Source organism: Corythoichthys intestinalis, chromosome 2 (genome assembly GCF_030265065.1).
Source record: "Corythoichthys intestinalis isolate RoL2023-P3 chromosome 2, ASM3026506v1, whole genome shotgun sequence".
NCBI classification, from domain to species: Eukaryota; Metazoa; Chordata; class Actinopteri; order Syngnathiformes; family Syngnathidae; genus Corythoichthys; species Corythoichthys intestinalis.
Window position 1 is genome coordinate 31,602,898 of NC_080396.1, and position 27,362 is coordinate 31,630,259.

The window sequence follows — 27,362 nt, forward strand, 5'->3', positions numbered from 1 at the left end:
TGGAGCAGCGAGGCGTGAGGATGAAGATGAGGATGATGAGGTCGGCTCTGAGGGGGGTATAGCTGGTGAAGCTGCGAGGAGGGAGTCCGGGGAGAACCCTCCCGACCCCACCTTGAATGAGGAGTGTGTGTGAAGCAGACAATGAGCCAGAAGGGAATGTGGCAGCGGTGAGAAAAGAAATGGCACAGTTAATTGCCGGTGAAATGTCACGGCAGGATCCAAATATTGCCATGATCTTTGGCCAGAATAAGACACATTACGCCCAATAATGGATACATAAACCATTTTATTATACAAGAACCCTTGCCCAAAACCTGTTAAATGGCTGATAGAAAGACAATAGATGGCAGGATGAACATCATTCCAAAACAAACCACAACTATTGGAGCTTTATTGCCATATTTATGTAGTGACCTAAAAAAAAAAAAACTTATGTGCATCTAAACACAAACAAGGATACATGTAATGTGCTTCTCATTTTAAACATGAAGGACTAACCCCAGAATTAAACACCGACAGTGAGAGATTGCCCTACTAAACCTTCTCAGACTCCCCAGTTATGACTTTTTCAATAAACTTGCAGAAGTTGATTAAACATTAAAATCCATTTCTTTTGCTCATTATTAATCCATTTCCCTTCTTGCTGCAGTTCAACCAACTATTCCTCTCTCACATTAGAACAAATTCTGAAAAATATTTTCATAGAAAATCTGAATAAAGGCAGAAAAGTGGAGATATATACGTAAACGCAGGACACAATATGAAAGGATTAAGATGAAAACACACTTTATGTCAAAATTTTAGGGATGGGCATTTGGCTACATTCCCTTAATTGACTAAAAAGTAGTGTTCAATCAGTGATGTTGTTAGGTTTTTAAGTTAGTGAGTCCCAGAAACACACATGCAGTAGTTTGACGGGGTCGCTAGAAAGTTCAATGTAGAAACTAATTTTTAAAAAAGTAAAATAAAATTTAAAAAATATTTGATTTCTTTGTCAAATAAACTCTCCTTACGGTGGTTATTGTATGACGGCGGTAATTATCAGATAAGTTCATGCATGTCGAAAATGTATCCGAAATCAACCCATTTATTGTCATTTACAGCGATAGACAATGAATAATCATGTTTCAGTGCCACTGACAGCGATAGACATCCAACCAATTTTGACTGTGATGGATTTGATGTTTAGCACTGTCAATGGCAGTCAGAGAGTTCATTGATGAAAAACGTTATAGCCGTTAGAACAGTTGGAGGCTATTGACCCATATCCTTAGTTTCAATGTTGTAAGTGACAATTTGGAAAATATATTGCGTGGTCAATGTATAAAGAGCTAATTTCTAAAGCAACACTGGTTGATCTTAAGTTAAATATGATTTAGAATATGAAGAATTTATTGCATAATTTTCACAGTGGCATGTTATCTTGTATTTTTGCTGCGACATAACAGAGCACTAAAATTAATAAATTGGGACCACCAAAAGTTTTTTTTTTTTCTTATGAGGTATTTTGCATCTTTACCTTTTCAGCTTAATATATAAAGACGAGGACGTCAGTACTTGTTATAGGTATTGTGAGAAAAATGGATGTAAGTGAATGTATTTTTAATGATGGATGTCCCATTTTTGAAGCGGTGGCGTTCAGCTGCTAAATTCACAATGACCTCAACATTTGAGCTTACGAGATGGCCTTATTGCGTCCCGGTTTGTTTCCATAGCAAGTCACAGCTCCAAAAACACGACTGGTCGCTGTCACTATCTGATCGTGACGGGCTACCAGATCATGACGGATTGCGACTGTGCATGCGCGAACTGACGTCACTTCCTCTCGAGTGTTGAGAGCAGATATGGATAAGTACGTGATAGATTAAACAATAATAATACCTTTTTATTTCTTATTTGGGGGGGTGATAATGGACTATGAAGGGTTTACTGGGAGTGAGAGTAGAGGAAGACAGGTATGTAAGGTAAGCTCTTTTTAAATTCTTGGAAGACTTTAAGTTTATGTATAGATTGTAAGGGTACAGGCATTGCTGCACATTCTTGGACATTAGGTGGCAGTATGCACCTGGAAGTTGCTTGCAATCTGCCATTAATCAAAAGCAGAAGAATTTTAACTTGCTGCAATACCCTTATGCTTATTTATGTGTTAAATTTATACATGTAAAAACATTATTATTCAACACACATGCCAGACCATTCGAAGAATAATAAACTATATGTCTGAATTTATAGTGTTTATAAGCATAAAGGCAACGGAGAAAGTGACTTAGCACAGTCACGTGAACAGCCGGACGCAATCGAGTAGCCGTTACTGCGCATGTGCTAAACTTTTTCTTCCAATATGCAGCACCCCACCCTTACAAGCTATACATAAACTTAATGTCTTTCAAGAATTCAAAAATATATTTCCTTACATACCTTTTTTCTTCTCCCCTCACCCCAATTAAACCCTTCAGAGACCATTCACCCTGTTAAAATTTAAACAAAAAACTTTAAACATTACAGACGTTGTTATAACAAACAAGATTTTTTAAATATCTATAGATTAACTAACTAGCATTTGTAGTTTGTCTTTGATAAGACATATATATGTAAGACAGTTATTGTAAAAATGTATGAAGGCTTCAGAATCCTCTATTTGCATATGTGAGTACAGATTGAGTGTGCTCTCCATTTGTACATTACAACTTTCAGCGTTTAAAGGCATTGTGTTCTTCCATCTACGGCATAATCATTGGATGCTTACATATTATGCATACATATTTTATTTCTCTCTAAAATATCAGCCCCCCAAAAAAAGAATATTTTTAATTGTTTAATCTATCACGTACATGTCTATATCTGCTATTGAAGTCAGTATACATCTCGCCTAATGCAATCTTCTGATATGCTTGCAAGCATGACCAGTTGTTTTTCACAGAAAACCGCTGACAGTTTTGCCTCAGATAATCATGGACCTTGACTGCCAACAATAATCATGGACTTTTAACTGCCAACCAGCAAGGCTCATGACCTATTTTGCATGATGAGTTAATCACCAAACAGACACACCTCCTTTTAAGCCCAGTATTTAAGCCACGCCGAGCTCTCTGTTCGGCGTGCATTTTCTTTACACAGCTTTGTTCTGTCATTGAATGCACCCAGAAATTTCTGAAATTAAAACTGCGCAGTAATGATCTCTTGCTTCCAGTCAGTCTTTTACTTTGCAACCCAGTCTAGCCGTCTCACCTGAATTGAAAACAAACACACGGAGGACCTGAATGACTGCCTCCAACACTATCACTGTTCAAGAGGAAGTGATGATGGTTCGCAAATGCACAGTGGCAATCTGTCGCTATCCGGTAGCCCATCACGATCAGGTAGTGAGTCATCTCATTAACTCAAACTCAATTGGACTACTACAAGAGTGTGAACCCACTTGCTTTTTACTTCCGATCAAGCGCACACAGCACTTTTATTAGGCAGTCCTCGAAACAGGATTAAAACAACGCTCGTAGTCATCTGCCCCTTCATTTCTCAATTTGAATTTCATCTGATATCCACATATTGTTTTGTAAATAATGTTGAAATTTTATCCCCCTTATGAAATATGCCCAGGTGCTCTCCAGTTTTACCTTCCTATAGGGCTTATGTGTTCCCCCTGGGTCTCTGTGACCCAGGAGTGGAAATGCCAAACTGAGTAGCCGTATTTTGTAACCCAGACTACATACCTGTGTATTGTTTGCCCATGTTGTATTCCCTTTTGTTTTTTCCGCCGTCATTGAGTGTGTGCGCCGACTGGTGCTGTCATGTCAACTTGTGGATATCGTACAGGTAATGTTTTGGTTTGTTGTTGTTGTTGTTGTTATGTGACTATAAAAACAACGCTTGTTATGCCCACCCTACTATGAAAGATTGTTTTTGCTCCAGTTCTTTACAGGTCGTTCACAATAAATTATGGAAGATATATTTTGCTAGTTACTGTGGTTTTGAACATGCGTTCACAATCAAAGAGGTGAGTCCATGGTCTGCATGGATAGTGACTCTACTGCGTCCTTTCAGATTTCAATGCGTCAAGTGATTCATGACGCACACCAAACAACACCACTGATAAATTGTTGGCTATTGTTTTGCCAAGTTGTTCTTTTTTATACAAACAAGCTAGTGCTAGTTACTGTGGTTTTGAACATGCGTTCACAATCAAAGAGGTGAGTCCATGGTCTGCATGGATAGTGACTACTGCATCCTTTCAGATTTCAATGCGTCAAGTGATTCATGACGCACACCAAACAACACCACTGATAAATTGTTGGCTATTGTTTTGCCAAGTTATTCTTTTTTATACAAACAAGCTAGTAAAGACTGACTGAACAGCAACTCTGCAGGTTGCCGTCACGTAGTGCACTCCAATTTATCGCAACTGCTTCAAAAAAATCCACTATCATCATTATCAATTCCACACACTGAACCAAATGATTAATAAAAGTAATCTGCCCATCCCTAATTCATGCATTAACTTCATAAAAACACCATAAAAACCTTAGTCTAATAAAAACGGGGTGCAAAATCAGCACATAAACACATAAGCTTCAAAAGGTTCTCGGCCACTTCTTTGAAATCGCCCGAATCGAGCTTAATTGCAGCAAAACCGGTTTTCATTGCAAATAGAAAATCTAGAAAATGCATACAGTATTGATGAAAAGATAGGCTAGGCAGCAACTTTTACTAGGCAGTATCTCCCCACAGGCCTCGGGGAACACGCTGACAGCATGTGATGATGTCGCTATCTATAAAGATTTTCTTTCATAAGACTGCTCTTCAATTATTTACGCCCAAATTTAGAGCTGTGTGAATGTGAATTAAGAGGAGACGAATATATTAAAGTCTCCCTATGAGCAGCAAGAAAAATGCTATTCCAGCTGGTGGAAAATGAACGCATCAAAGTTGGAATATCGTGAATACAAAGTTTCTGTCAACTTCAATCTGTTCAACAAGCGTTTGATTGCAAAAACATCTTTCAGTGCCTCAGCGACTCTTAAATTTTTACTGCATGCTCATCAACTGCTAACGTGTTTAAGAAAGTGCGTTTAAAATCTTAGTCCAGGAGTAAATAGGGCAGCTATATAACGTCACGGCAAAATAATCCTGGCGCGATGCTGTATCAATGCTTTATGCTGTCATGAATCGCATTCAAAGCTGCGATGGGGAGAATTTAATGCTTGCGAGGAAGCTTCGCCATGATTTTCAGTGGGGCCCGGCCCTGCACAAAACATCATAATTACGGTGCCTGTCATGACTCCTAATCACAAATGTCATAAAAACGACATAACATCCGCCGTAAAACTCTCGACGTAGCAATGATTCAACTGGAAGTGTTGGGCTACAACCTGTGAAGCGGAGCCTAAACGCCCGCTCCGTCCACCTGGGCCGGCGTCTTACGTCCATCGTAAATGTCGGCTTGACCGGTTTTTGTTTGTGTGTGGGGGGGGGTTGTCACAGGGGGTGTAGTAGGGGGAAAGAGGACGATTGCATATTGACAATGAGTCTGTGAAGAATGGAAGAAAGAAAAAAGAGCCGCTTCTTCTCACACGTGGGACGTCCGCTGCTCCGGTTACCATGGTGATGTGCTGGAGGGATCACTGGTGGGATGGAGCGGGGGTTGGGGGACACAGAGCAGAGTGTACAAAAGTGAGAGAAATGCACAGTGTGGTTGCAAAAGGTTAGACGGAGGGAGTGTCTGAAAGGGAGAACGAGGGCTTTAATGATGCTGAAAATTGGCCTGTGACGGCGCTACACCCCCGCAGGTAAATCATTGCTACAGCCTGCTGTCAACTTATCTGTCCCCTTGTCCTCCCATCTTGGCCCTCCCACGGCTCCCCTCCCCCACCACCTCAACTTCTTTTTACGAGCACATATTCAAAACTTTCATCTTCCGGCCATACTCGTCCTGTCACCATAAATAATGGCTGCCGTTTTGTCTGTGTGCATTAGTGAACTCAAAATTCATTGGAGAAGTCATTTTTTTGTGTGAGGCCAGATGTGTGAGGTACAATTTAGTGGAGGCACTTAATTCCACCATTTTGGGATTCTTTATTCTTTTGCTTCGCTGTATTTCAAGGAGAAATATGTTACTTTTTACTCGGCTGCGTCTTCCCGCTGGCTGGGTTCACTAATTACTTTGCGGAGTGAGGTTGTACACACAAATCAAGCGGCGGGCTCATAAAGTGTGATGCATTGCTCATGTTTAAATCAGCCACCGTGACAGCGGGCAAATTTGTAGGCTTGTTCAAAAGAAATGTTCATTTTAATATGGCGTCAATAATGCAAATCTCACTTTAAATCTTCAACTGCGCTCCATTTGTAGTGCTCATCGTGGCTGACCTTGGCCTTCAGAGGGAGGGCAATGTGGGATGACCTTCAAACTGCTCTAGCTCATGTAGCAAACTGTTGGTTTTCCCAGCGCAATTCTGTTTGAGGCTCTAACACCAAAACCGTCAAGTAACAGGCAACAACATCAAATACCTCCAACAATGAAACTGCAAGTGGAGGCAGGTGAGTTGAGTAATCATAACATACAAGTCTCAAATTTGTGATGTCAATTCCATACAGTATATACAGTAGTTGGAATATTTTTAGACAGAAAAATATTGTATACTGGATTAAAAAGAAAAAAAAAAAGTCAACACACCAGCCAGGTTTTTGTGATATCAATAACTGAAACCAAGAGAAGCAATTTCCAAACATTTTCTACGATTATTGTGACCTGTAGTTTGTACAGTTCTTTGAGGAGAATATAGCAAATAACTTGAGTTAATGTGATTCCATAAGTGTGTGTACCCTCTAATAACTGGGTGTTTCTCTGTGTTGAAAATGAACCTACAAGATTTAAACCAGAATGTCCAAAGTCCGGGCCGGGGGCCAAATGCGGCCCTTGGTCAAATTTCATCCGGCCCCCAGCCTCTGCCATGAATTCAATAACGTCTGGCCCGCACACAGACTTAATGAATTGGTCCGCAGCACTGCTACCAGCATATGAAGTAGCTTACACACTAAATGCTGCTCCTCATTTACCCACTAAAAGGCAGCAGCACTCTAAGCAACATTACCCCGTGCGACCCTTTACTTACAATTTTCTAAAATGGCGATAATCAACAACAACAACAAAAAAGTTGACTGCGTTGGCCGACGCTTCAAGGATAGGTGGAAATTTGACTATTTCTTCACTAAAATACGCAACAACTGTGTCTGCCTCATTTGCAAAGAGACAGTCGCTGTTTTTAAAGAGTTCAATGTGAGGCAATACTACCAAACAAGCCACACTGACATGTACGACAAGATTACAGGGAAGATACGCAGCGAGAAATTGAAGCAACTTGAAGTTAGCTCGCAAGAGCCCGAGAGTCGAAAGAGAACGCCACACAAACTAGTTGCGAGATTGTTGAAATTATTTTAAAAAATAATAAAGCAAATGGCACAAAATGGCTTGCTAAAATTTGCCTGAATATATTGTTCTACGTAAAGGACGTCAGCCAACGTCGGCCCCCCACATTTTTACTACACCAAATCTGGCCCCCTTTGCAAAAAGTTTGGACACCCCTGATTTAAACTAATGATCAAACCCCCTAGCTTCCATTACAAAAGACTGTTTTATTTGGATTTTTGCTTTCTACCCAAAATCCGAACCTTTAATAGCAACACTGACTGATACTTTATAACTATTCATAATTCCCCTCACCTTGACTAAGGCCTGGTACACATCTAAAGAGTACAAATGGGAACTTGTAGATTTACTATGTCAAGAATTAAAAAAAAACAAACAAACTTGCTTTTGGAAATACTGCTCGCTGTCTGGGGACTAGTCGCTTACATATTTGTCAGTCAGGTTGCATCTTTCAGTCTCTCCTTTCTGATGGATGTTGTGAGTTCACAGAGTGGTGACAGGGGCGATTTCAGCTTATCCCACACCAAAATGACTTTTGGTTGTAAAAGCTGATCATGTTCAATCCAATCTTAAAATACCTCAGACATAAAGTAAATCTTATAGGCTAATCTCAGAAGACACAAACTTGCTTTTCTGTTAATTAGTTTTATTGAAGAATATCCTAGAATGATTTCCTGACCCAAGTATCGATAAGTGTTGTGTCACCCTATCGCGAGATCGTTATCGTGAGCCATGTATCGCAAATTGTATCGTGAGTTACACAGAGGTCCCCACCCCTAGTTGAGTGTGAATTAATAAGCAATTGCTTCAACCTACTCCTTTTTGGACACAATGAATACATTTTGATATTTATTATTATTAATTTTATTGTCTTAAATATTGTTGCTGTTATCTTAAGTATATCATTGGTTTTGACAGATTTTTTTTTGTTTATTATTTTTATTTTCTCATGTCCAAAATAAAGCCTTCATTCATTCATCATATACGGTTGACCTCAAATATCTTTTTTTTTTTTGTTTGTTTTTGTTTTTTTAAATAATTATGCAACTAAACCAAGCGCTGCTGTAACTGTTCTGAAACAATAACAAACATCTAAACAACCATATTCTATATTATCCTATATCATTCCTGTGAGGGCTTCATTGTGTTGCCCTGAACAGGTTATTTATTGCCTTGGCTTAAATGCAAAATAGGGATGCGATTTAAAGTTTCTATTGCACACATGCTATTATTATACAGCCTATTTTTTTTAGTTCAGCATGTGTGTATACAATCAACAAATAACATTTGAAGCAGGATATCGGAGTCATTTCTTCATACTTTTATTTATTTATTTTTTTATTTATTCCCTATTTTCTGCGAGTTATTAATAACCAAACCCAAAGTAAATACTCAAGCCACTGAAATGGAGCGGTATACTTTAGTAAGTGTGCTTTCACTTCTAATATTAGGTGTCAAACAATCTTAATTTCAACATTTTAAGACCTTGCGCTGCAACACCTAATTGATTTTATATATCAGGTGTGTGTGTTTCACCTTGGAATGTCCGTGTAGCTGTGCCTTCTTCCACATTTAAGTGAATTAGGTTCTTCCTCCTAAAGACAAACACACACATAAACAGATAGGGGTGATTTCTATATCCAACGATCTGCTGACTGTGCTAGCAGGTGTGATGGCATATGCAATTTTCATTATCACATATAACTAAGCCGCTCTGCTTTCTAGTCTCACCGAATCAGAGTTGTGTACCAACGAGGCGGGTCTGCGCTGGCGCGGTGAGGAGAGGGGAGCCGGCTGGCTGATAACCACGATGCTTCTCTCCATCTCTCGCGGGGAGGGCGGGGGAGTGGTTAGGAGCGACAGGCTGTAGTTTCCTGAGGCTCCGTCCGAACGGAGTGACTGCAGGGCTTCTGGGTCGTCGTCCTCCGACACGTCCGACAAGGGGTCAGCGGGATGTCCTGGACGAAGGGAACACAAAGCTTACAAGCTTGACGAGTCAGGCCGCTTACAAGGTGTTCTGACGGCTATTTAGTGTTGCCGCTGAATGAAAGTTAACACTTTTACTGTTCCCATCTGCAGGGTGTTGGGCAGATTAATGTGGCTTCATTCACCTGTGGAAGCGGCGGGGGAAGCGCTCCACTTGGCACTGGCTGCTGTTTCCATCTTTTGCTCCAACTGACAGATGTAGTCCATCAAGTCCTGTGGTGGGAAATACAGCCATCATTGCACACAGCGGGGCGGGCTTTCCATAATCACAGCTTCAGTAGCTAGTGCTCTCATAACCCCCATATGTCTGCCACATAAAGTGGACACGCACGCTACACAATACACTGTGTTTGGTGTTATGTAAACACCCACTTTACAAACTACTACTACACGTCAAACATTATTCCACTTGAACGACTTACGATACGCTGCTGACAAGTGCCATCGTGGCAAGCGACGAGCATTTGCATAAACTGGACTGGCGTTTTCAAAAACATTTGCCGTGGATGGCATGCATGCGTTGGGCCAAAACGATGGCGTTTAGCCAACGACAAAACTGGGGGCTATTTAACGGCAGCGCTGACTGACTTGAAAAGCACTGATTTATATTATGCCGTAAATGTTTTATATTGCACAATAACAGCTAAAAAGACAACAATGCACCAAAGATGCCCAACAACTGGGACATTTGCAAGAACAGTATGCTTTCGTCCCACGTCAACAACTGATTGGTTTATTAGTAGCAATAATGTCACTATTTGGAACTCGAGAGTGATACGAACTGTTACCAGGACTAAATTTAAAGCTGATAATGACTGCAGTTGAATGAAGTAGCAGTTTAATGGCAGTACTAGTCTCAAGAAGGGGAAAACAACTGCTATTTATTTGTTAATCCATACAAGCCATTAAGTCGCCTCTGGAGCTTATCAGCTGATTACAAAGAGAACATAAACGGTGCATTAAGGATATTCACCAACTACTTTTTACCTTTTTCTCAGAAAGCAGGTACTCCTTCTCTTTCTGGGCGACCCTTATGCCGGTCTTCATCTCTTGGAGCTCCCTGCACATTTCGCTCACTAGCACCTGTACACAATACGGGATGAGTCAAAAGAGCCAGTTTTCCCGAGTGCAGCACATATAAACTTTGTTGTTTTTCTCACCCGGTTGCAATCCTTTTCCCTCCCAAGTTCTACCTCCAGCTTATTTTTCTCCGTCCTCTCCTCCTGGAGCTTTTCCTCCAAAGTCTGCATCTCGACTGTAAGGCTCTCCAGATGTTCGTGCTCCTTCTACCGAAGTGACACACACCCGTCCTAACATTAGACAACATAAGAGTTCAATTTCTTTGCGAATTCATCAACTGTACCTCAAAGGTACACAGTAGGTTCTGCTTCTCCTGAGCCCATTGTGCTCTGCCTTCTCTCAGGGTCAGACTGGAATCTGCGAGTTGCAAGGTAAGCTGGGCGGCCTGAAGCCGTGCCTGATGCAGTTCGGCCCGTTCGCGGTCATTTTGGGTGACCACTGTGCTCATGTCATTCTTAAGGCCCTCCACGGCCCGTTCGCTGTCATTCAGACGCTCCTGGAGGCTCCTCATCTCCTTCAGCATTATCTCATTCAACTCCTGACAACAAATATTAGTGAAAAAATGTATCTAACACTGATTTGCTATAATGGGACTTATATCTGTGTTGTAGAGTTCAACTCAAAACAGGAAGTGAGGCGTTGTCAAATTAGTCAACACTACTGCAGCAGTCATCCTGTCGAATTGCTTTAGAGTTGGGTGTTTTTTTTAGTTTCCTTATAGTGCTTGGTTCCGATTGTGCCCATTTAGAGTCCCACTGACCTCTTTCTTCTGGGCTGTGGTGAGTTTCTGGGTGAGGGTGCTGATGGTGTTCTGGAGTTGCAGCACGCTGGTGTCTCTCTGGGCCAGGGAATTCCTCAGGCCATGAAACTCTTTGGACAGACTTCGAAGATCTCTCTCGGTCTGTTCCAGCTTGGTCTAGGTAGTGGCAGGTATGAACAATGATGAAAATAAGATACACACACCCACAAACAACCGGTGTTGGTATTGACAGTGTTACGAGTATAACAGCGTTTCTAACAGCGTTATTTTTAGTAGTAATGAATTACTTTTCCCATCTTTGCATGAGCGTTACCGTTACTGAAGATGTGAGGGGGCGCGTTACAACAATTTGGTTGAATGAAGTACGAGTTGTCAGAATTTGTCAGTCATCAGCTGCCTCCCTGGAGAGAGCAGGCCATGATGAAGAGGAAGGAGGGTAGGGGTGGTGACGAGGTGGGAACGCCAGTGAATTTTAAAGGTAGCATTCTCAAACTTTATTATTTTCAATATTTGATATTGTTACACTACGGGACATTTAAGGATGGCGTCCTGCTTATTGTGCAGTAGGCCTAACATATAGTTTGAGATATGCCCTGGTTAATGGTCTGCTTACATTTGTGTTTTCTTAACAGACTGTAATATATTTGATCCAAATAAATGGCAAATGTCCTAAAATACTTTCAGTGGTGTTTTTACTCTTCAGTTAATATAAACATCTTTGATGTGAAAGATGTTATAGATATAGAATGTATTAATGTGTAGAATTTGAAAAGTAATGTCAGTTACTTTGTAGAGTAACTAATTACTCTTAAAATTAGGCAACTGAGTTACTAACTCAATTACTTTTTGGGAAAAGTAATTTGTAACTAAGTAATTACTTTTTTAAATTAAGATTACCAACACTGCAAACAACATTGTAAAAAAAAAAAAAAATCACACTTCAGAAAGTTGTGCCAACTTGAGATTTAAGGGCACTTTCACACTAGATCAAAAGGACCTGGGTCCGGTTGGAGAGCTACCTCGCAACAACACTTGCAAATGACTTAATGAAAAGTTTCAGTATTTACACTGCGCCAACTTTCCTTGTAGCATCACGTGGACGAAAGGTGCACATTTATTGATGGGAAATACCTCCCTCTTGGGAGGGGAGGCAGAGTGGAGCGTCATAGCAACTGCACGTTAATGTAGCATTAGCGCACCCTGCTCCGCTTGCATTCACAAACGAAGCAGGGTGCGCTTAATGCAGACATGCCCAAAGCGCTTTACATTAGCATACATTTACCGTTCCACGCACAAATTCACACACCAATGGTGCTGCTGCCATGCAAGGCGCTGCCAACCCATTGGAGGCAAATTATGGTTCAGTGCCTTGCCCAAGGGCACTTCAACAATGGGCAATCGTAGCCAGGAATCAAACCGCAGACCCTTTGGTCCCAGGACAACTCGAGCTACAGAGAGACCAGAGTTTAGTCCGAACTAGAGTTCTAATATGCGTTCACATTTACAAAACAAAGTGGACTATCCAGTGCTTAATTTGTAAATCATAAGGTGCCGGAACGCAAAGTACGTATGACAGCACAGGGATGACTAGATGGGCGTAGGTCCCGGAACATATGCATAAAATATTGCTGAAACAATACGCAAATGCCCAACTGCCATGCTGTGGGACTTACAAGCCTCAATTTCAGATAATATCCAAGGTATAAATGTTATGACAACAATTTACAATTATTTAGGCTATACTGTGCACAGCACGAGCCTACATAACCACAGGTGAGACTTAGATCACACAGTCAGCAATTAGTTTCTCCACTGGTCTAACTTGTAAAACATAAAATGAAAAAAGAATGGCACGGCGGCCAATTAAGCATGCTTACCATATTTAGCTGTCCAAAACATTCCTATTTGTCATTGTTGCTTTTCTGACTCGTTTGTCACCATCTTCCTTCTTTTTAAAAAAAGAAATGTAACTGTCTTTTTGGCATGTTGAAATAAAGTTTGATCCTAAAGGTTTTTTTTTTTTTTTTTTTTTTTTCTGTCTGGGGCGTGATTTGTTGGGCCAGCTTTTCAGTGTATTAAAAAATCTCGGACTCTTTCAAATGACGTTAAATTTTCATAAACAACCTTGTTAACAGCATCCCCAAGGGGCCGCTGTCTCGTTTCAGTGTGACCGGCATTGGCAATTTGGCGTAGAAGAAGTGTGCGAGCATAAGGGGGAGAGAAAGGGAGTGGTGTGTTGACTTTTACTACGGTTCGGAGTTGAAAGGACTGCCTACAAAAAGAACTGATTGGTAACAACATGCAATTCTAGGGATATGTTCTGTATATGAATCTATGCATAATATTCTTTTTTTAAATACATTTTTAAACGTTTTCATATTGTAGTATCACCGGCGCTGTCATCGGCACGGTTATTTATGCGTCAACGATTGCTCCAATTGGTGGACTGCATTGTGGAAAGAAGAGTAAAAAGGAGGTAAAAAGCATCAAGGCTTCTGTGTTATTTTCACTGCCATGCTTTCATTTATCAAGCGTTACAATATTGTAGTGACTTATCTGTTCCGCCCAAATGCTTGATGAGAAGTTTGGGCGACCATGACTTAGGGGCCCTTTACATGGTGACTCTCCGAGAATAGTGACTCTCCGAGAATACGAAAAATTTCAAATTTGTATTTGCGTCTCCATTCGAACAATGTCGCAATTCCGCATGAAAACGATGTAGTATTCATGCCAGGCCCTAAGGGGCAGTGCACATTTACAGGGCGACAGAGAATGAAGCACTTTGCTGATGCACAAGCTCCCTCAGCCCGGAAAAAAATATGCCCGCCCACTCGAATCAATGGCATTTTTCTTTTGTTCAAAAAGGCACAAAAATTGAAACATTCAACATATTTAATTTAAAAATATTATTAAAACATTAAATTAATGACGACATTCCGCCATATTCGCTGTTTTTAATGTTTAGTAGCACCACTGCGCACGCCCAATGTGACGTGTACGAGTGCTGATGTCATCGGCGCGGTCTCGCGCCGCGGCAGCCTTTGATATGCATGCCGAGGAAGCCCCCCTCCTCAATCCCTCGCAATCGGATTCTTCCACTTTGGTGGCAGGATTCAGAATTTTTCGTCTTCGTCGACACCATTTGCACGCGAGGCCACTCCGCAACACAGTTATTGCGTCTTCGTGTCGCAGAGTCGCCATGTAAACTGCCCCTTAACCACGTCTCTCGCTACTGTAGTATTATCATTCCCACATACGAGAGGTTCCGGATCGGGCCAAATAAGTTCCGGAACACAGGGAGGCCAAAATTAAGAGGTACCAGAACATGTTCCAGAAATATCCGCCTCAAATTAACCCCTGGGACTATCTGAGAAAAAGAACACTTGTTTGTTTAAAGAGGACCAAACAGTGCTAGTGTAAAAGCACCCCAAGTAAGCAAAAAAGAAAAAAATCCTCAGTAACGTTATATGTTGCTACATTCATAAATCTACACTGTTAACTAGATAAAATAAGTTGATACACACACACACAAACACACAGTATATATAAAAATAAATGAGGACACAAGAAAAGGTAACGTTTTCGGGGTGCGGCCAAAGGCCTCAACTGCGGCAGCTTATTGTAAATAATCCAATGTTTATATATGTTCACATCATGTATAAACGGAGCGCTCGTAGCGGTCACATTTACGGTTTGGACTTTTGAGTCACCTTTGTTGGTGGTTTCTCATTGGTAAGAGGCTGCTTAGGGCCCCAACAAGACCCTGGTACAGTTTATATTATAAGGCACCTGCAGTATCTTTTTGTCACTCTTCTCTTCTTTCCACTTGGCCGCTGTCCTTTGAGATCTTTCCTTAATCCTGTAGATATTTCAGAAGCATTGGGTTAACATTTTTGGGGGATAAAGTCAGACTTGTCTCTAACCTTTCCGATTCTATCTCTCGTTCCACAGCTTTCTGTGTCAGAGTTTTGATATCCTCCTCCAGTTGGTGAATTCGCAATTTGTTGGCCTCACTAACTTCCAACAAAGCACTTTTTTCTTGTGCAAGACATTCCCCCAAAGCCATTTCCTCCTAAAAAAAAAAAAAAAAAAAAAAAAAACAAAGGCAACATTACCACAATACACATCTTATGACTCCACACATTAATTTTTAAAAATGGTCGAATGGTAGTCTATTCAAAACAATCCAGGTTATTTTCACGTCTAACTTGTTATTACATATAATATACTGTATTATCGGGGAGCCGATAATATCAGCCAATAAAGGCATTTTAAAATGATATCGGATAATATCGACATCGGTTTTTCATTGTCGGTTTTGGGCCAATATTCATATGGCAGTGCTGTCATGTCCACTTATTGCCTGCATGTGTTAGTGTGTTTTCACCCCATGCTGGTGCTTAGGTGTAATTAGTGTTTTGTCAGTTCCAGCACTTTCTGCTGACGTAATCAGATGTCGACACGAGCTCATTGTGAATAGAGAGAGGTAAATGGACAAGCTAACGGCTAACGTTTGCCAGTGTACCATAGCAGTTCTCACCACGATGGGGGGCAGTGCCCTCTTGGTGGCCGAAAAATGTCATTGCATGTTTATTAGTCGGTGGAGTTATTCAACAAATTCCGCTCAGTTTGTTAGTTATTTGTTAGTTTCAGGGCTTAGTTTCAGTAGCTAAGCTAGTGCGAGTCAATGGTGCCTTTTTATTTTATTGCTGACACTGCGTTTCGGAGTAATCATCATGTCCCCACCTCCCCCAAACGCAAAAGTCCAAAATCTGCCTATGGTTGTATTCTTCAATTGTTTTATACTCATGAGCATTGTGTGATGTAGTCGACATGTGTATGCGCGCTTATTTCCATTTGTTTGCATTTGTGGTAAAAAGTGGTAACACTATTTGATTGCTTGCAAGCTGTACTACCAGTTGATATTCAAATTGACACATTGTGTATACTTTATTTTGGGACTTTATTTCATATTTTGAGTTGACATAATATTTTGTTGTTTTCAGTTTTACAAAAAGTATCAGTGCTCTTGTCAAGAGAAAAATGACCACAGTAAAGCCAATTTAACTTTACTTCAGCACCTGACTTCAATTTTGAGCCCGATTTGTTCACTATCTGTCTATTTGTGTACCCACACACACACACACACACCAAGGACAGATTAAGTGCATTATTGGCACTTTGCGCTTGAACCAAAAAACTGATGTTTGCACTATTTTTATTTCACAATAAATATAGTGGTGCAATATAGGCACTTTTTCTATAATTTAGTTAAAGTTGTTCTCTTATTTTTCAAGAAATGTTTATTTGGAAAACCTTCAAGTTGTTACATTTATCATCATTAAAGAATCCAGTAGAGCATCACAATACAATTAGCATTTATATGTTAAATCCACGACCGCATAGATCAGTATCTGTTTGATATCGGTATCAGACTTTTCAAGTTGGGCAATATCGGGATATCTGTTATTAGTTAAAAAGGCAGTATTGGATAACTCTAGTTTTGATCGACACTGTCAGAATGCTATTAATCCAGCACAATCTTTATTAAGGCTGCCAATATTTTCTGTGCTGTGGTTTTGTAAATGATTATACTTAGTCTAATGTTTTGATTCTGTCATGTAGTTACTTAGTAAACAAAATATTACAAACAGATCTCAGTATGACACTCATCATAGAAATCCACAAAAACATTACAGTTAAGGTTTTTTCAGTTAACACTGCACTGCCTGAGCATTATATTTTTTTGGGAGCAGTACAATCATGATTAAATGTTTAAATGATTTAATGATGTGAACAGTCAGATGATACCTTCTGCTTCCTCGCCATCTCCACCATCTTTTCCTGGCTCCTCTGAAGCTCATCATTCAGGCTACTGATGTAACCTTCCAACATTCTGTGACGTCCACTCCAAGCATCCCTCTCTCTGTCGAAGTCTTCCCTCTCCTTCTCCTTTTGCTCATTTGCTGCCTCTTGCATCTGCAGAAGTTCAGCCCGCTCCCGCAAACATTCTTGCAGTCGGTTCTGATGAGAGAACGAAGTCTTCACTTAAAAAGCCTCTTATCGGCTTGCTTTTGATCCTTGTCATTTTCACCTGCAATAATTCAGCTCGAGGTATGACCAGCAGAATATCAGTGCCCTCTTCCTCCCCATGTGGCTCCTCCTCAAGGGTCACTAAATCCTCCAGGGGTTTTGGGGCGGAGAATGTGAATTTTGAGCTGCAGGAGCAAACTTCCCCTTTAGCGTTGATGTAGACAAATTCGTATTCTTGGCCACTTGGCTTGGGAAGGTAGGATGCTTGAAAGAGGTTGAACAAAACATGCGTGCTATTTACAAATGAATGACCTGATTATGGAAAACAACATACACATTACTATCAACAAAACTAAAAAGATTTGCAATCTTCAATGCCACCAATGTATGTGAAATGCTGTACAGCGGTTTTTTGGTTTGTAATGGTTGTACTGTACTGCATCATATAGAGACATAATAAATGAACAATTTTACTATAATGGTTACAGTGTGGTTCTGTGTTGGAAAAAAACTATCACAGTGAGAGTTTCTAAACGACCAAGCTGAGCATTGTTATTATACTTGTGACAGCAGAATTTATGACACAGCTGTTCGATTGAATTTCATGAGTGCATGCGGATTGGTGAGGAGTGACGATTAACTGATCATTTGAAAACCCCCGAACCCTTACATTTTATAGAAAGTATGTTAGCTATTTAAAAAAAAAAAAGTGAAAGACTTTACAGACAGTACATTAAGAGTGATTTGCGTGAAAAAAATGTTTAAAAAAAAAACAAACAAAAAAAAACATTTTTATTTTATGGTAAATCTGAAGTGCCCAGAATGTATACAGTAAATACAGGCTGCTTGGCATCAATCTCTATTTGAATCACTGGGAGCAACATCCACAGGCCTGCATCTTCAGTCGCTACCACAACTTGAAAACTGGTCTGAATTAATAAAACATTCAAATTTTGTCGCCACCATCCTTTCACCTGCATTCCGACCATCATCATTACCTGTAGTTCGCGTACTTTACTGGCGTTACATATTGAGAGAAACTGTGAAAATGCCACACGTGCCTAGCTGGTGACCAATTAAAAAATCAAACAGTGGTTAATGAAGTGGAAAGTGATGATAAAACTACCACTACCTAGTTTTTCTGATATTTTTCCCTAACAAAGCTGTTCTGTGCATTTCATTCCAAATGTAACCAGACTGCAGTGCTGGGCTATATGGCAAAATGTATATTGCTAAAACAATAGTAAATTATACATAGCCATAATTAATTCCTTCTGTATACTGGACTCAACTTTACTTTAATGACATTTCTTAAATCAATGAAGAGGACTTTGGCTACTAGATGTACCGATTGAGTAATCTGAGCAGAGATTTGTGGACTTCGTTTTGTAGTGGTTGGCCGCCATTACTGGAGTGTTTGCACACCTATAGCAGCCCAGCGTCTGACAATGTAAACCGGGGCGGGGACCTGGTTTTTGTTCCACCCAATTTCTGCTAAAACAAGCAGCGCCTGACTGCAATCAACTAAATACACATGTAAGACACCAGATTGGTGAAAAGGTGTCGACTTGTTTTTTTGGGATAAAATCCAGCACCCACTGCGGCCCTACGTGAAGTAGTTCGGACAACCCTGATTTAAAAAGTAATGTGAGCTGCTGTTGGCTGTGCGCTGTGGGCGGCACACCTAAGCAATGGCGGGCGGGGTACTTCCGGTAGTTTTGTTCGGATTAGTCTATACCAGCAAACCAGGGGTGTGATAAATCACCACAGAACACAAACATGTGGTTCATAAATGAAAACATCAGGTAACTATTTGACTGCCGTTGACTGATAGGGCCTCCAAGTTCAAATGGACTGAAAATCTATCGTCTACCACCAGACTGTCAGTCACTCCCCACCCCTCACACACACTGAACGATCATGTTTCTGTGGGTTTCCTTCCTTATGTGACTAGCTCCCCGCCTGCTGAAGTGACTACACACAGTCCATAAAGTAAGCAGGCCTAATATAATTCTACATCACATTAATGTGGAGTAATTTATGCAGATTTCCTTTGACAACGCTCACGCACCAAGAGGAGAAGGACTGTAAAGCCGACCAGTAAGTCGTGCGGCGAAGTTTATGAGCTGCATTGCAATTCACTGTGCCAACGCGGGTCACTTTTGGGCAATGTCATTTTTGCATCATTGATATGGAACAACGCACAATTTCTACGGAGTTTCTTCATTCCTAGTGCTCGCTATATGAAGACTAAAAATGACAAAATGCCTCCATGTGCGATAAATAACTGCTGTACCGGTGTCCCTTAGACTGAATCGTGCTCATAGGCGGCCCTCCCCATTGTCTTGGCTCTGTCATCACTTTTTTTAGGAAAAGCATTCAAAGCTCTACAGACTGAAAAGGACACCAAAGTTGTCCTACTAACAATATCCACAATGTTGCAATGTATTGTTGATGATTATACAAGTTATTATAAATGTTTATGTATATCTACCTCATAACTATCGCTTAATTGTATTTTTTCCTTACTGTCGCAGTTTCTCCAATATTTTAGACGATAAATAATCGATCCAAACAAAGACACATTGGAAAAAAAACGTTTAAAAGGGTAAATGTATGAAAATGAAAATCTTGACCACTCCTTGATGTCTGCGATTTCTGCATCGCGACCCTTGTTATATTACCATGTTTCACCCATAAAATCGCCAAAAAACCCAGCTGTGGCCATTCACAGCTGTGTCTTGACACTCAGTGATACATGCTACGAAAAGAGGCAAGTACGCGATAATATCTCATTAAAATCATGGCGTCTTTAATTATGCTCTCGCATGCTCTCACCTCCAGTTAGGGGTTTGCTGTTTAACATTTAAAAAAAAAAAAAAACTTTTTTTAAATGTCCTCCAGTTCAAAATTTTTCTTCCCCCACAAAATTGAGACTTTAAGCTTTCCAATGATGTATCACATATGCATATAGGACAATTTTGAAATTTGGCCAAATTGGGGGTCTCAGAGCGGAACTTCAAGTCACCTTTGTGTTTTCCGCCATATACTTTTGACATTCAGTCATAAAGATTACAAAATTCTTCTGATGTTTTGGTTATTTTTTTCCAGTTGTGTGTGTGTGTGTGTGTTTGCAGAATCTGTGATAAAAATCACCAAAATACTGTCATTTTTAAAGGAGCAATGAAATCACAAAAGGTGCTACGCCAACATTAGTGGCACTTTTCGAATGCGCCCATGCATACATGTAGCGCGATGAAAAAGTTTTGACCCAATGTCAAATGTTTATTCATTTGTACTTTCTCAATTTTATCAAAAATAAATAACCCAAGTAAACAGAAAATGCATTTTTAAACTTGTGATTTTACTTTTTGAGGGAAAAAACATACAAACCGACCTTGCCCAGTAGGGGGCAGGTGGGGGGGGGCGTAATTTAACAACTGCTTGGCACACACTCAGCAATAGCAACTGAACTGAGACGTTGTCTATAACACCTCTAGAGACATTTTATCCCATTCTCACTGCCATAATTATTGTAATTCACTAACAAACAAGGTCAGGCCACACAATTTCACTCATATTAACATCGAGGCTACATCTACTTGGCCACTCCAAAACCATTTCACCCCTGAGATATTCAGAGGTTGACTTGCTGGTTTGCTTTGGAGCTCAAGTGCACTTCTAATTGATGTCACAGATGGATTATCAAACAATGTCCTTCAGGATTACTCTGGTCTACAAAAATTAAATTTGGGCCATTAACAAAGAAAAATTAATTCAAAGTGCTCAATCGGCTATAGTTGTTTTTAGATATGGTATCTAGCCAAAATGTTAAAATCCAAGCAATTTAGGGGAAAACTGTCTACCATAAGCACTTCAGAATCATGTCGGCAAGAGCTTTGACATAATACGCTGTCTTTATTGTATTGAGTAAATCCTGGTGTTTTGGAAGTGGACAAAATGAATTGATGTAGACACATTTCATAATGGGTGGCACACACTGATATCAATCTCATGTCAAATGTAGCAACTTGTAAAACTGACATTATATAACTACACCAATTTCTTAACTTAACTTCCTAACTTTAACATGAATTATCTTTAATACTTTAGCCAACCAGCACTAAAAATGTATATTTTCCAATGCATGTCACAACATCAAGTACGATTTAGCATTTTTTTTATCGCTCAAGCAGATATTTTCCAAAACTTTGTAGACCAGTGTTATTTGGTTAAAAGCGGAATTCCTGGTTCCACCAATCACATCATTTCATCCAGGTCCTGAAGTAGAAAAGCAGCTCCATACCATCATATGACCATCACTATGTTTGACTGGTTCTTTTTGTTTTTCAGATTTACACCACTTGTACATTGCAGTCAAAACACAGCTCATTCAAATTCAAACACAAATGAAGGTCCCAACCCTGTTGAGCAAGCAATGAATTCCACTAATCAACCATGAAAAGGCCTATCTGTGAAGTCAAAAACTATTTTAGGTGACTCTCTCATGAAGCTCATCAAGAGAATGGCAAAAGTGTGCAAAAAAATAATCAAAGCAAAAAGTTGCTACTATAAAAATATTTGAATATTATTCCTGTTTTTAGTTAATTCAACTTTTTTTTGCTAAGTACATAATTCCACACATGTTCATTCATAGTTTTATTACCTTCAGTGAGAATTTACAATGTAAATAGTCATGGAAATGAAAAAAAAAAAAACGCACAAATGAGAAGCTGTGTCCAAACTTTTGGCCTGTACTGTAATTACACATACACCTTCCAAAAAGTTCAACTTTTGTCCACGCCGTCCAAGGATTATTCTCCCCAAATTACTTTTAATTATTCAGCCTTTTTTTGTTTACTTTGCTTTTTCCCAATAATAAAACATGCATTTGTTTATGGTCAGCAGTGGTTTGGCCTTGGAACTGTACAATTGATGCTAGTTTTGCCCAGTCACTCCATTATTGTTGAGTTACGAACTTTGACCTAAAGCGAGGCCTGATTTATTTAAATGTTGTCTTGGGTTTTTTGTTGTTTTTTTTAACCTCTCGGATGAGTAGCTGTGTTTTTGGTTGAATTCTATAAGTTGGTCATTCCTGGGAATGCTCCATTTGTGGATAATGGCTTTCACTGTGATTTGCTGGTGTCCTAAAGTTTCCAAACTGACATCAGTTGATTTATAGCTTAAATTTCTTTGTATCATGGCATTTTGTTGCAGTTTTCTTTTGGCTGACTTAATTTTTTTCAGACAAGTTCTACTTGGGTGATTTCTTAGTTGAATATGTGTAGAGTTTCAGGCTTAGGTGTAGTCAGTTAAAATGATTTGATGAAATGGTGATTTAACAAGAGGCACTTTTACTTTTGATATAACACTGGGTAGTTTTAAAGCACCACCCATAAATAAAATTACATAACAACATTTTTGTGTTTACTTGGGTTGCCTTCGATGCATGAGTTTCATGATCTTACACATTAACATTTGGAAACTATTATGTAAAAAAAAAAATAATAATAATAATAATAATAGCGAAAAAAAAATAGCGATTCGAGAATAGTGCATATACTTTTTCACAGCACTGTACACATGTTCTGTTAGTATTAAGTATAACACTATTTACCATTACCATTGTATTTGGGATTTGATATAGACCCTACCCACGTGACGTCACAACTCCTTCCTCCTGACTGGTGCCGCCCAATTGTCCGTCAACACATCATGTTTACCTGTTACGGCTACGTACATTCCTCCTATTTACGACGTGTTTTTCTGCTCGTTAACATTAATAATCAAAATGGTGAAGGCGTGTGTGGCGGTCGGTTGCAATAACAGAGAAGATAGACGGAGAAGACGGAAAGACTTGAAGTTCTACCAGATACCGAGAGACCCGGAGAGAAGAGAGCGAGATGGGCTGCTGCAATTCGACGAGAAAACTGGGCTCCAAACGATTACCACAGATTATGTAGTAGTCATTGTATATCTGGTAAGATGCATTTAATATATATTTAGAGGGTTTTGGGCTGACAACCACAATTAAGATCATTGCTAGGCTAATCGCCGACAACATACACGTATGTATGTAGTGAGAGTGCTATCGCTAAACCATATAAACATTAAAAGCCCTAACTCCATTGACAAACGACATGAAATACATTAGACTTGACAGTGGATGTTAGCAATAACAAAAGATTTTGAATTGAAAATTTCGTAACTCACCTTTCCAAGCACAAGATAGATTCCTGCCGAATTTTCGTGGACGAGGACCTGTTTCACCCAACCAGCAACGAAGTATTTATAAGCCTCCAAGCTCTTAAAGCTTTTCAAACCTTTCGTGAGAATAGGCTGATTTTGTGTGGACAAGATAGTTGTACATATCAGGGTAGCTAGCAGATGTCAGGCAAATACGGCGGAGACAGCGGGTCGAAAAACATCGATTTAGGCATCAAATATGGATCTGGCGAATGGATAAACTGAAGCTTTTCCACATAACGCCTTTTATGCAACGCATCCAGTGAGTTTACGGCATCCGAAAGCACCGGGTCTTCCATGAAATGCATTATAAATTGCTCGATCAATTGAGACCATTGATAATACAGACACAAAATGACAGACAAGGGGGCGGAACCATACAGCGAGCACGTGATTTTGTGACGTCGGTGGGTAGGGTCTATAGGGGAAATAAGTACCATGAAATTGAACACAACAGTTGACCTCTGTTTGTGATTCGTAGTCAGCAGGTGCCAGTGCCCAAACAAATGTGTGGTAGTCCTTCACTGATGACCATCCCACCTTGGAACAAGAAAATTTGTCTTAAATGTTGTAAATTTGTGATGGTGAAAAGATGATCCGTACCTTGAAAAGCCCAACCCAGTCACTGCTATCCCAGCTGTGCTTTGAGCTTATTGTGTAGTGACAGTCCACTCTGCTCTGAGGGAAGTAACTGCAGCCCACATTTCGGAACTCCACCAATGCTGCAGCTTCCATGGTAACACGACACAAAGACACCGTGTTTTCACCCTACAAAAGGTGGATGGGGGAGTCACAAGTCCAAGATTTGAGCCATGGGTCACACACAACATGATGAAAGTGACGAACTCAATCAATGAGGTGAATAACGCAAGATTTGTTAAGATGGCATATCAAAACTCTCTCCTTTAGGAGTACATTCCAATGAAGGACGGCCCGACTAAAAAGATTAGTGCCTGAGGGGTATTTTGGCAACATGTCACATGACATATTTGTCACCAGGGCTATTTTGGTCAGCATTAGGACGTACAGGCCATTGTACACCATCGCGACATGGGGGTGTCAGGGTGTTTAGGGCCATCCAGCACGTGCGGAGCAAACACTGTGCACTTAGAGGAATTCTTGTTCCCCAGGTTTTCCCAACTTGCTTTAAACATTATAGCCTTCATCCCGTTTTTTTTTTTTTCACTTTTTAACACGTTAGATAATAACTAAACCTAAAAAGGTGCCATTGACGGCGTCTGATGTCCAATTCATTTAGACTGGAAGCGCCTGTCAACGATCATTTGCCCAGTGGCGCCACCAGGGGGTGGCCAGGGGTGGCCACGGCCACCCCTATAAATTGGTTGGCCACCCCACTGGCCACCCCGCTTGCCAGTATATTGTTAGATTGTTGTAGCATCAGTTATGCATTTCATCCCAAATGAATGCATTTATTTTGTTTTGTCAAATGTCGGGCTGTCAAATTTATCGCGTTAAGGGGCGGTAATTAAGTTTTTTGAATTAATCATGTGAAAATATTTATCGCAATTAACGCATTCGCAGTACAACTCATTCACGCATTGCCGCAAACAGCCTACAATGGCGCCGTTTTACTTCTATACAGAGATAAGAGGCAGTGTCAAGTGAGTGGAGTAGATACAAGCATTCATTGGGGCTGTGCTGTTATTTGGCGAAAGCTTTGTCATCTCTCCCACAGCAACTATAAATATTGTGGGATGCGACGTGGGGAAGAATGACAGGAGTTGATCTTTTTCTTAACACCCTGTAGTGTATTCAAAGCAGAGAAGACATAGCATTTGCAGCCACCACACACAGTCATGGTTGCACCACTTCCCATCATGCATTTGGGCAGAACAGTTAAGTCGCTACAGTATCATTTACTGAAAGCTCAACAAATACACTAGATGGCAATATTTAGTCAAATACACAAACTCACATTTATCCTTTAAGAATTGCAAGTCTTTCTATCCGTGGATCCTTTTCACAGAAAGAATGTTAATAATGTTAATGCCATCTTGTGGGTTTATTGTTATAATAAACAAATACAGTATTTATGTAGAGTATGTTGAATGTATATAGTCTTATCTTTCCATTCCAACAATAATTTACAGAAAAATATGGCATATTTTAGAGATGGTTTGAATTGCGATTAATTAGGATTAATTCATTTTTAAGCTGTGATTAACTTGATTAAAAATTTAATCGTTTGACAGCCGGTTAAATGTACACCTTATGCCTAATATACACATAACACAATAAAAACGAATTGTTGTGGAACTCAAAATGTTGACTGGACAGTTACGGACTATGCACATTAAATCATTAGTAACATCAAATATTACACAATACACCAAAGTATATGAGTGGCCGTGTCCTTAAGTCTTTCTGATAGTTTTCCCCTGACCTTTTTACTGCAATAATTTAATAAAAACCTGAAATTATGGCTTTTAGTTTTGGCCACCCCAAGATTTTAAGTGGCCCCATCTGGCCACCCCTAGGAAAAATGTCTGGAGGCGCCTCTGCATTTGCCTAAAGCATAAGTATTCACAGCCGTCGTCCTGGTTTAAATAGTTGGACGTCCATCGCCATCCATGGTAACCAATGTGTTAATATGAGGGCATACAAAAATCACATGGAATTACATTTGTTATCATTTAAACATAACACAAGGTCTATCTTCTCTGGCGTCGACAACGTGATTCGGGTGGCAGATGTACTGTGGCGGCATGTTTGCGAGGGTCACGTTACACAGAAGGAATTGGTCGGAGGGCCGAGACTGAACGTGCCGCAAGTTCCAAGATCTCGGAAGATAAAGGCCAACTTAAAACAGCTTTGAAATTTTGTTTAACGAATATTACGGGTTTGTTAGTCGAAAGTGTTGCGCGTGAGACTAACAAGCAGCATGGACAGTAAACACACAGCATCTGCGCACTTATCGTGCAGAGCATCTTTTAAACCATTTTCTCACCTTTAAACGTCTTCACGTTTCAATCTAGGATCCTCAAAGTTGCACACATTAAACAAGCGAACACAAGTTAACAATGTCCCTTTTGCTCTGGCTGTGTTGCTCCACGACCCTGAGAAATAATCACAAAAAGCAGCAACACAACAGCATGACAGGTTTCGTATACTTCTGATGAATTTGGGGAAATGTAGTTTTTCATGTCACTCCAGACGCTAACAGTCTTTGCTTTAAACTACAAGTCCCAGAACGGAAGCGAAGAAGAGCGCGTCACGTCGGCGTAATATGAAGCTTCCTATGTTTTTCTCTACGGAAGTCAACTTTGTTTGTGTGTGAGTGTAACCTTTGTTTGGTTTCAACGTGGAAACGATACAATTACTGGTGGAAATCACTTCAGATATGAATAACACACTAATTCCTTTTTGGCAAACGTTTTCCAAATGACGCCACATGACAATTTGTTCCTGCTATAAACCTTTCGACAAAATTTTACCTGTGACCACTCAATGACTGAGCTGGATGTTAAAATATGTTGTTCTTAATTGAATTATTTTTTTTCCAAAGCAACAAATCGAAAAAGTCCATGTTCACTGATGCTGAACAGCATTTAGTTTTAGCGCTATTGTTGTCCTGCACGGTTTCGCCGTACCGAAATTGCACAGCAGATGGCAGTATTCCATTTTGATACCCTAGAAATGCTTTTACATACATAGTGGGGATGTGGAGTTGGGGTGGGAGGATAATCTGTGACTGTTCAGGCAAAAAATGGAATTTGATTTCAAATCCCACAAAGAGAGATTTTTGGATTTTATGTGCTCCTAGGAAAACTTCAGGTTTCTTATGACAGTTAAAGTGCCTATGACAGGATAAAAAAA

At 40.0% G+C, this 27,362-nt stretch overlaps 2 protein-coding genes across 2 annotated transcripts in view; both read right to left on the reverse strand.

Moving 5' to 3' along the window:
* The window catches only part of nr1d4a (nuclear receptor subfamily 1, group D, member 4a), a 153,006-nt gene extending 129,057 nt beyond the window's left edge, over positions 1 to 23,949 (reverse strand). Inside the window, exon 1 of the mRNA XM_057829584.1 lies at positions 23,493 to 23,949. The gene's annotated coding sequence lies outside the window, so the exon portion shown is untranslated. The remainder of the gene's footprint in view (positions 1 to 23,492) is intronic.
* calcoco1a (calcium binding and coiled-coil domain 1a) lies at positions 1 to 26,668 on the reverse strand. Its single transcript, XM_057829583.1, has 15 exons — positions 26,494 to 26,668; positions 24,129 to 24,293; positions 23,963 to 24,065; positions 17,341 to 17,543; positions 17,058 to 17,270; positions 15,170 to 15,318; positions 15,036 to 15,105; positions 11,247 to 11,402; positions 10,770 to 11,024; positions 10,567 to 10,692; positions 10,394 to 10,489; positions 9,532 to 9,619; positions 9,152 to 9,378; positions 8,957 to 9,015; positions 1 to 5,618 (listed from the first exon to the last, which is right to left on the reverse strand). Exons 2-15 carry the CDS (start codon positions 24,258 to 24,260, stop codon positions 5,591 to 5,593), a joined length of 1,905 nt encoding a protein of 634 aa, XP_057685566.1. The 5' UTR covers positions 24,261 to 24,293; positions 26,494 to 26,668; the 3' UTR covers positions 1 to 5,590.
* Positions 26,669 to 27,362: the final 694 nt, after the last annotated feature.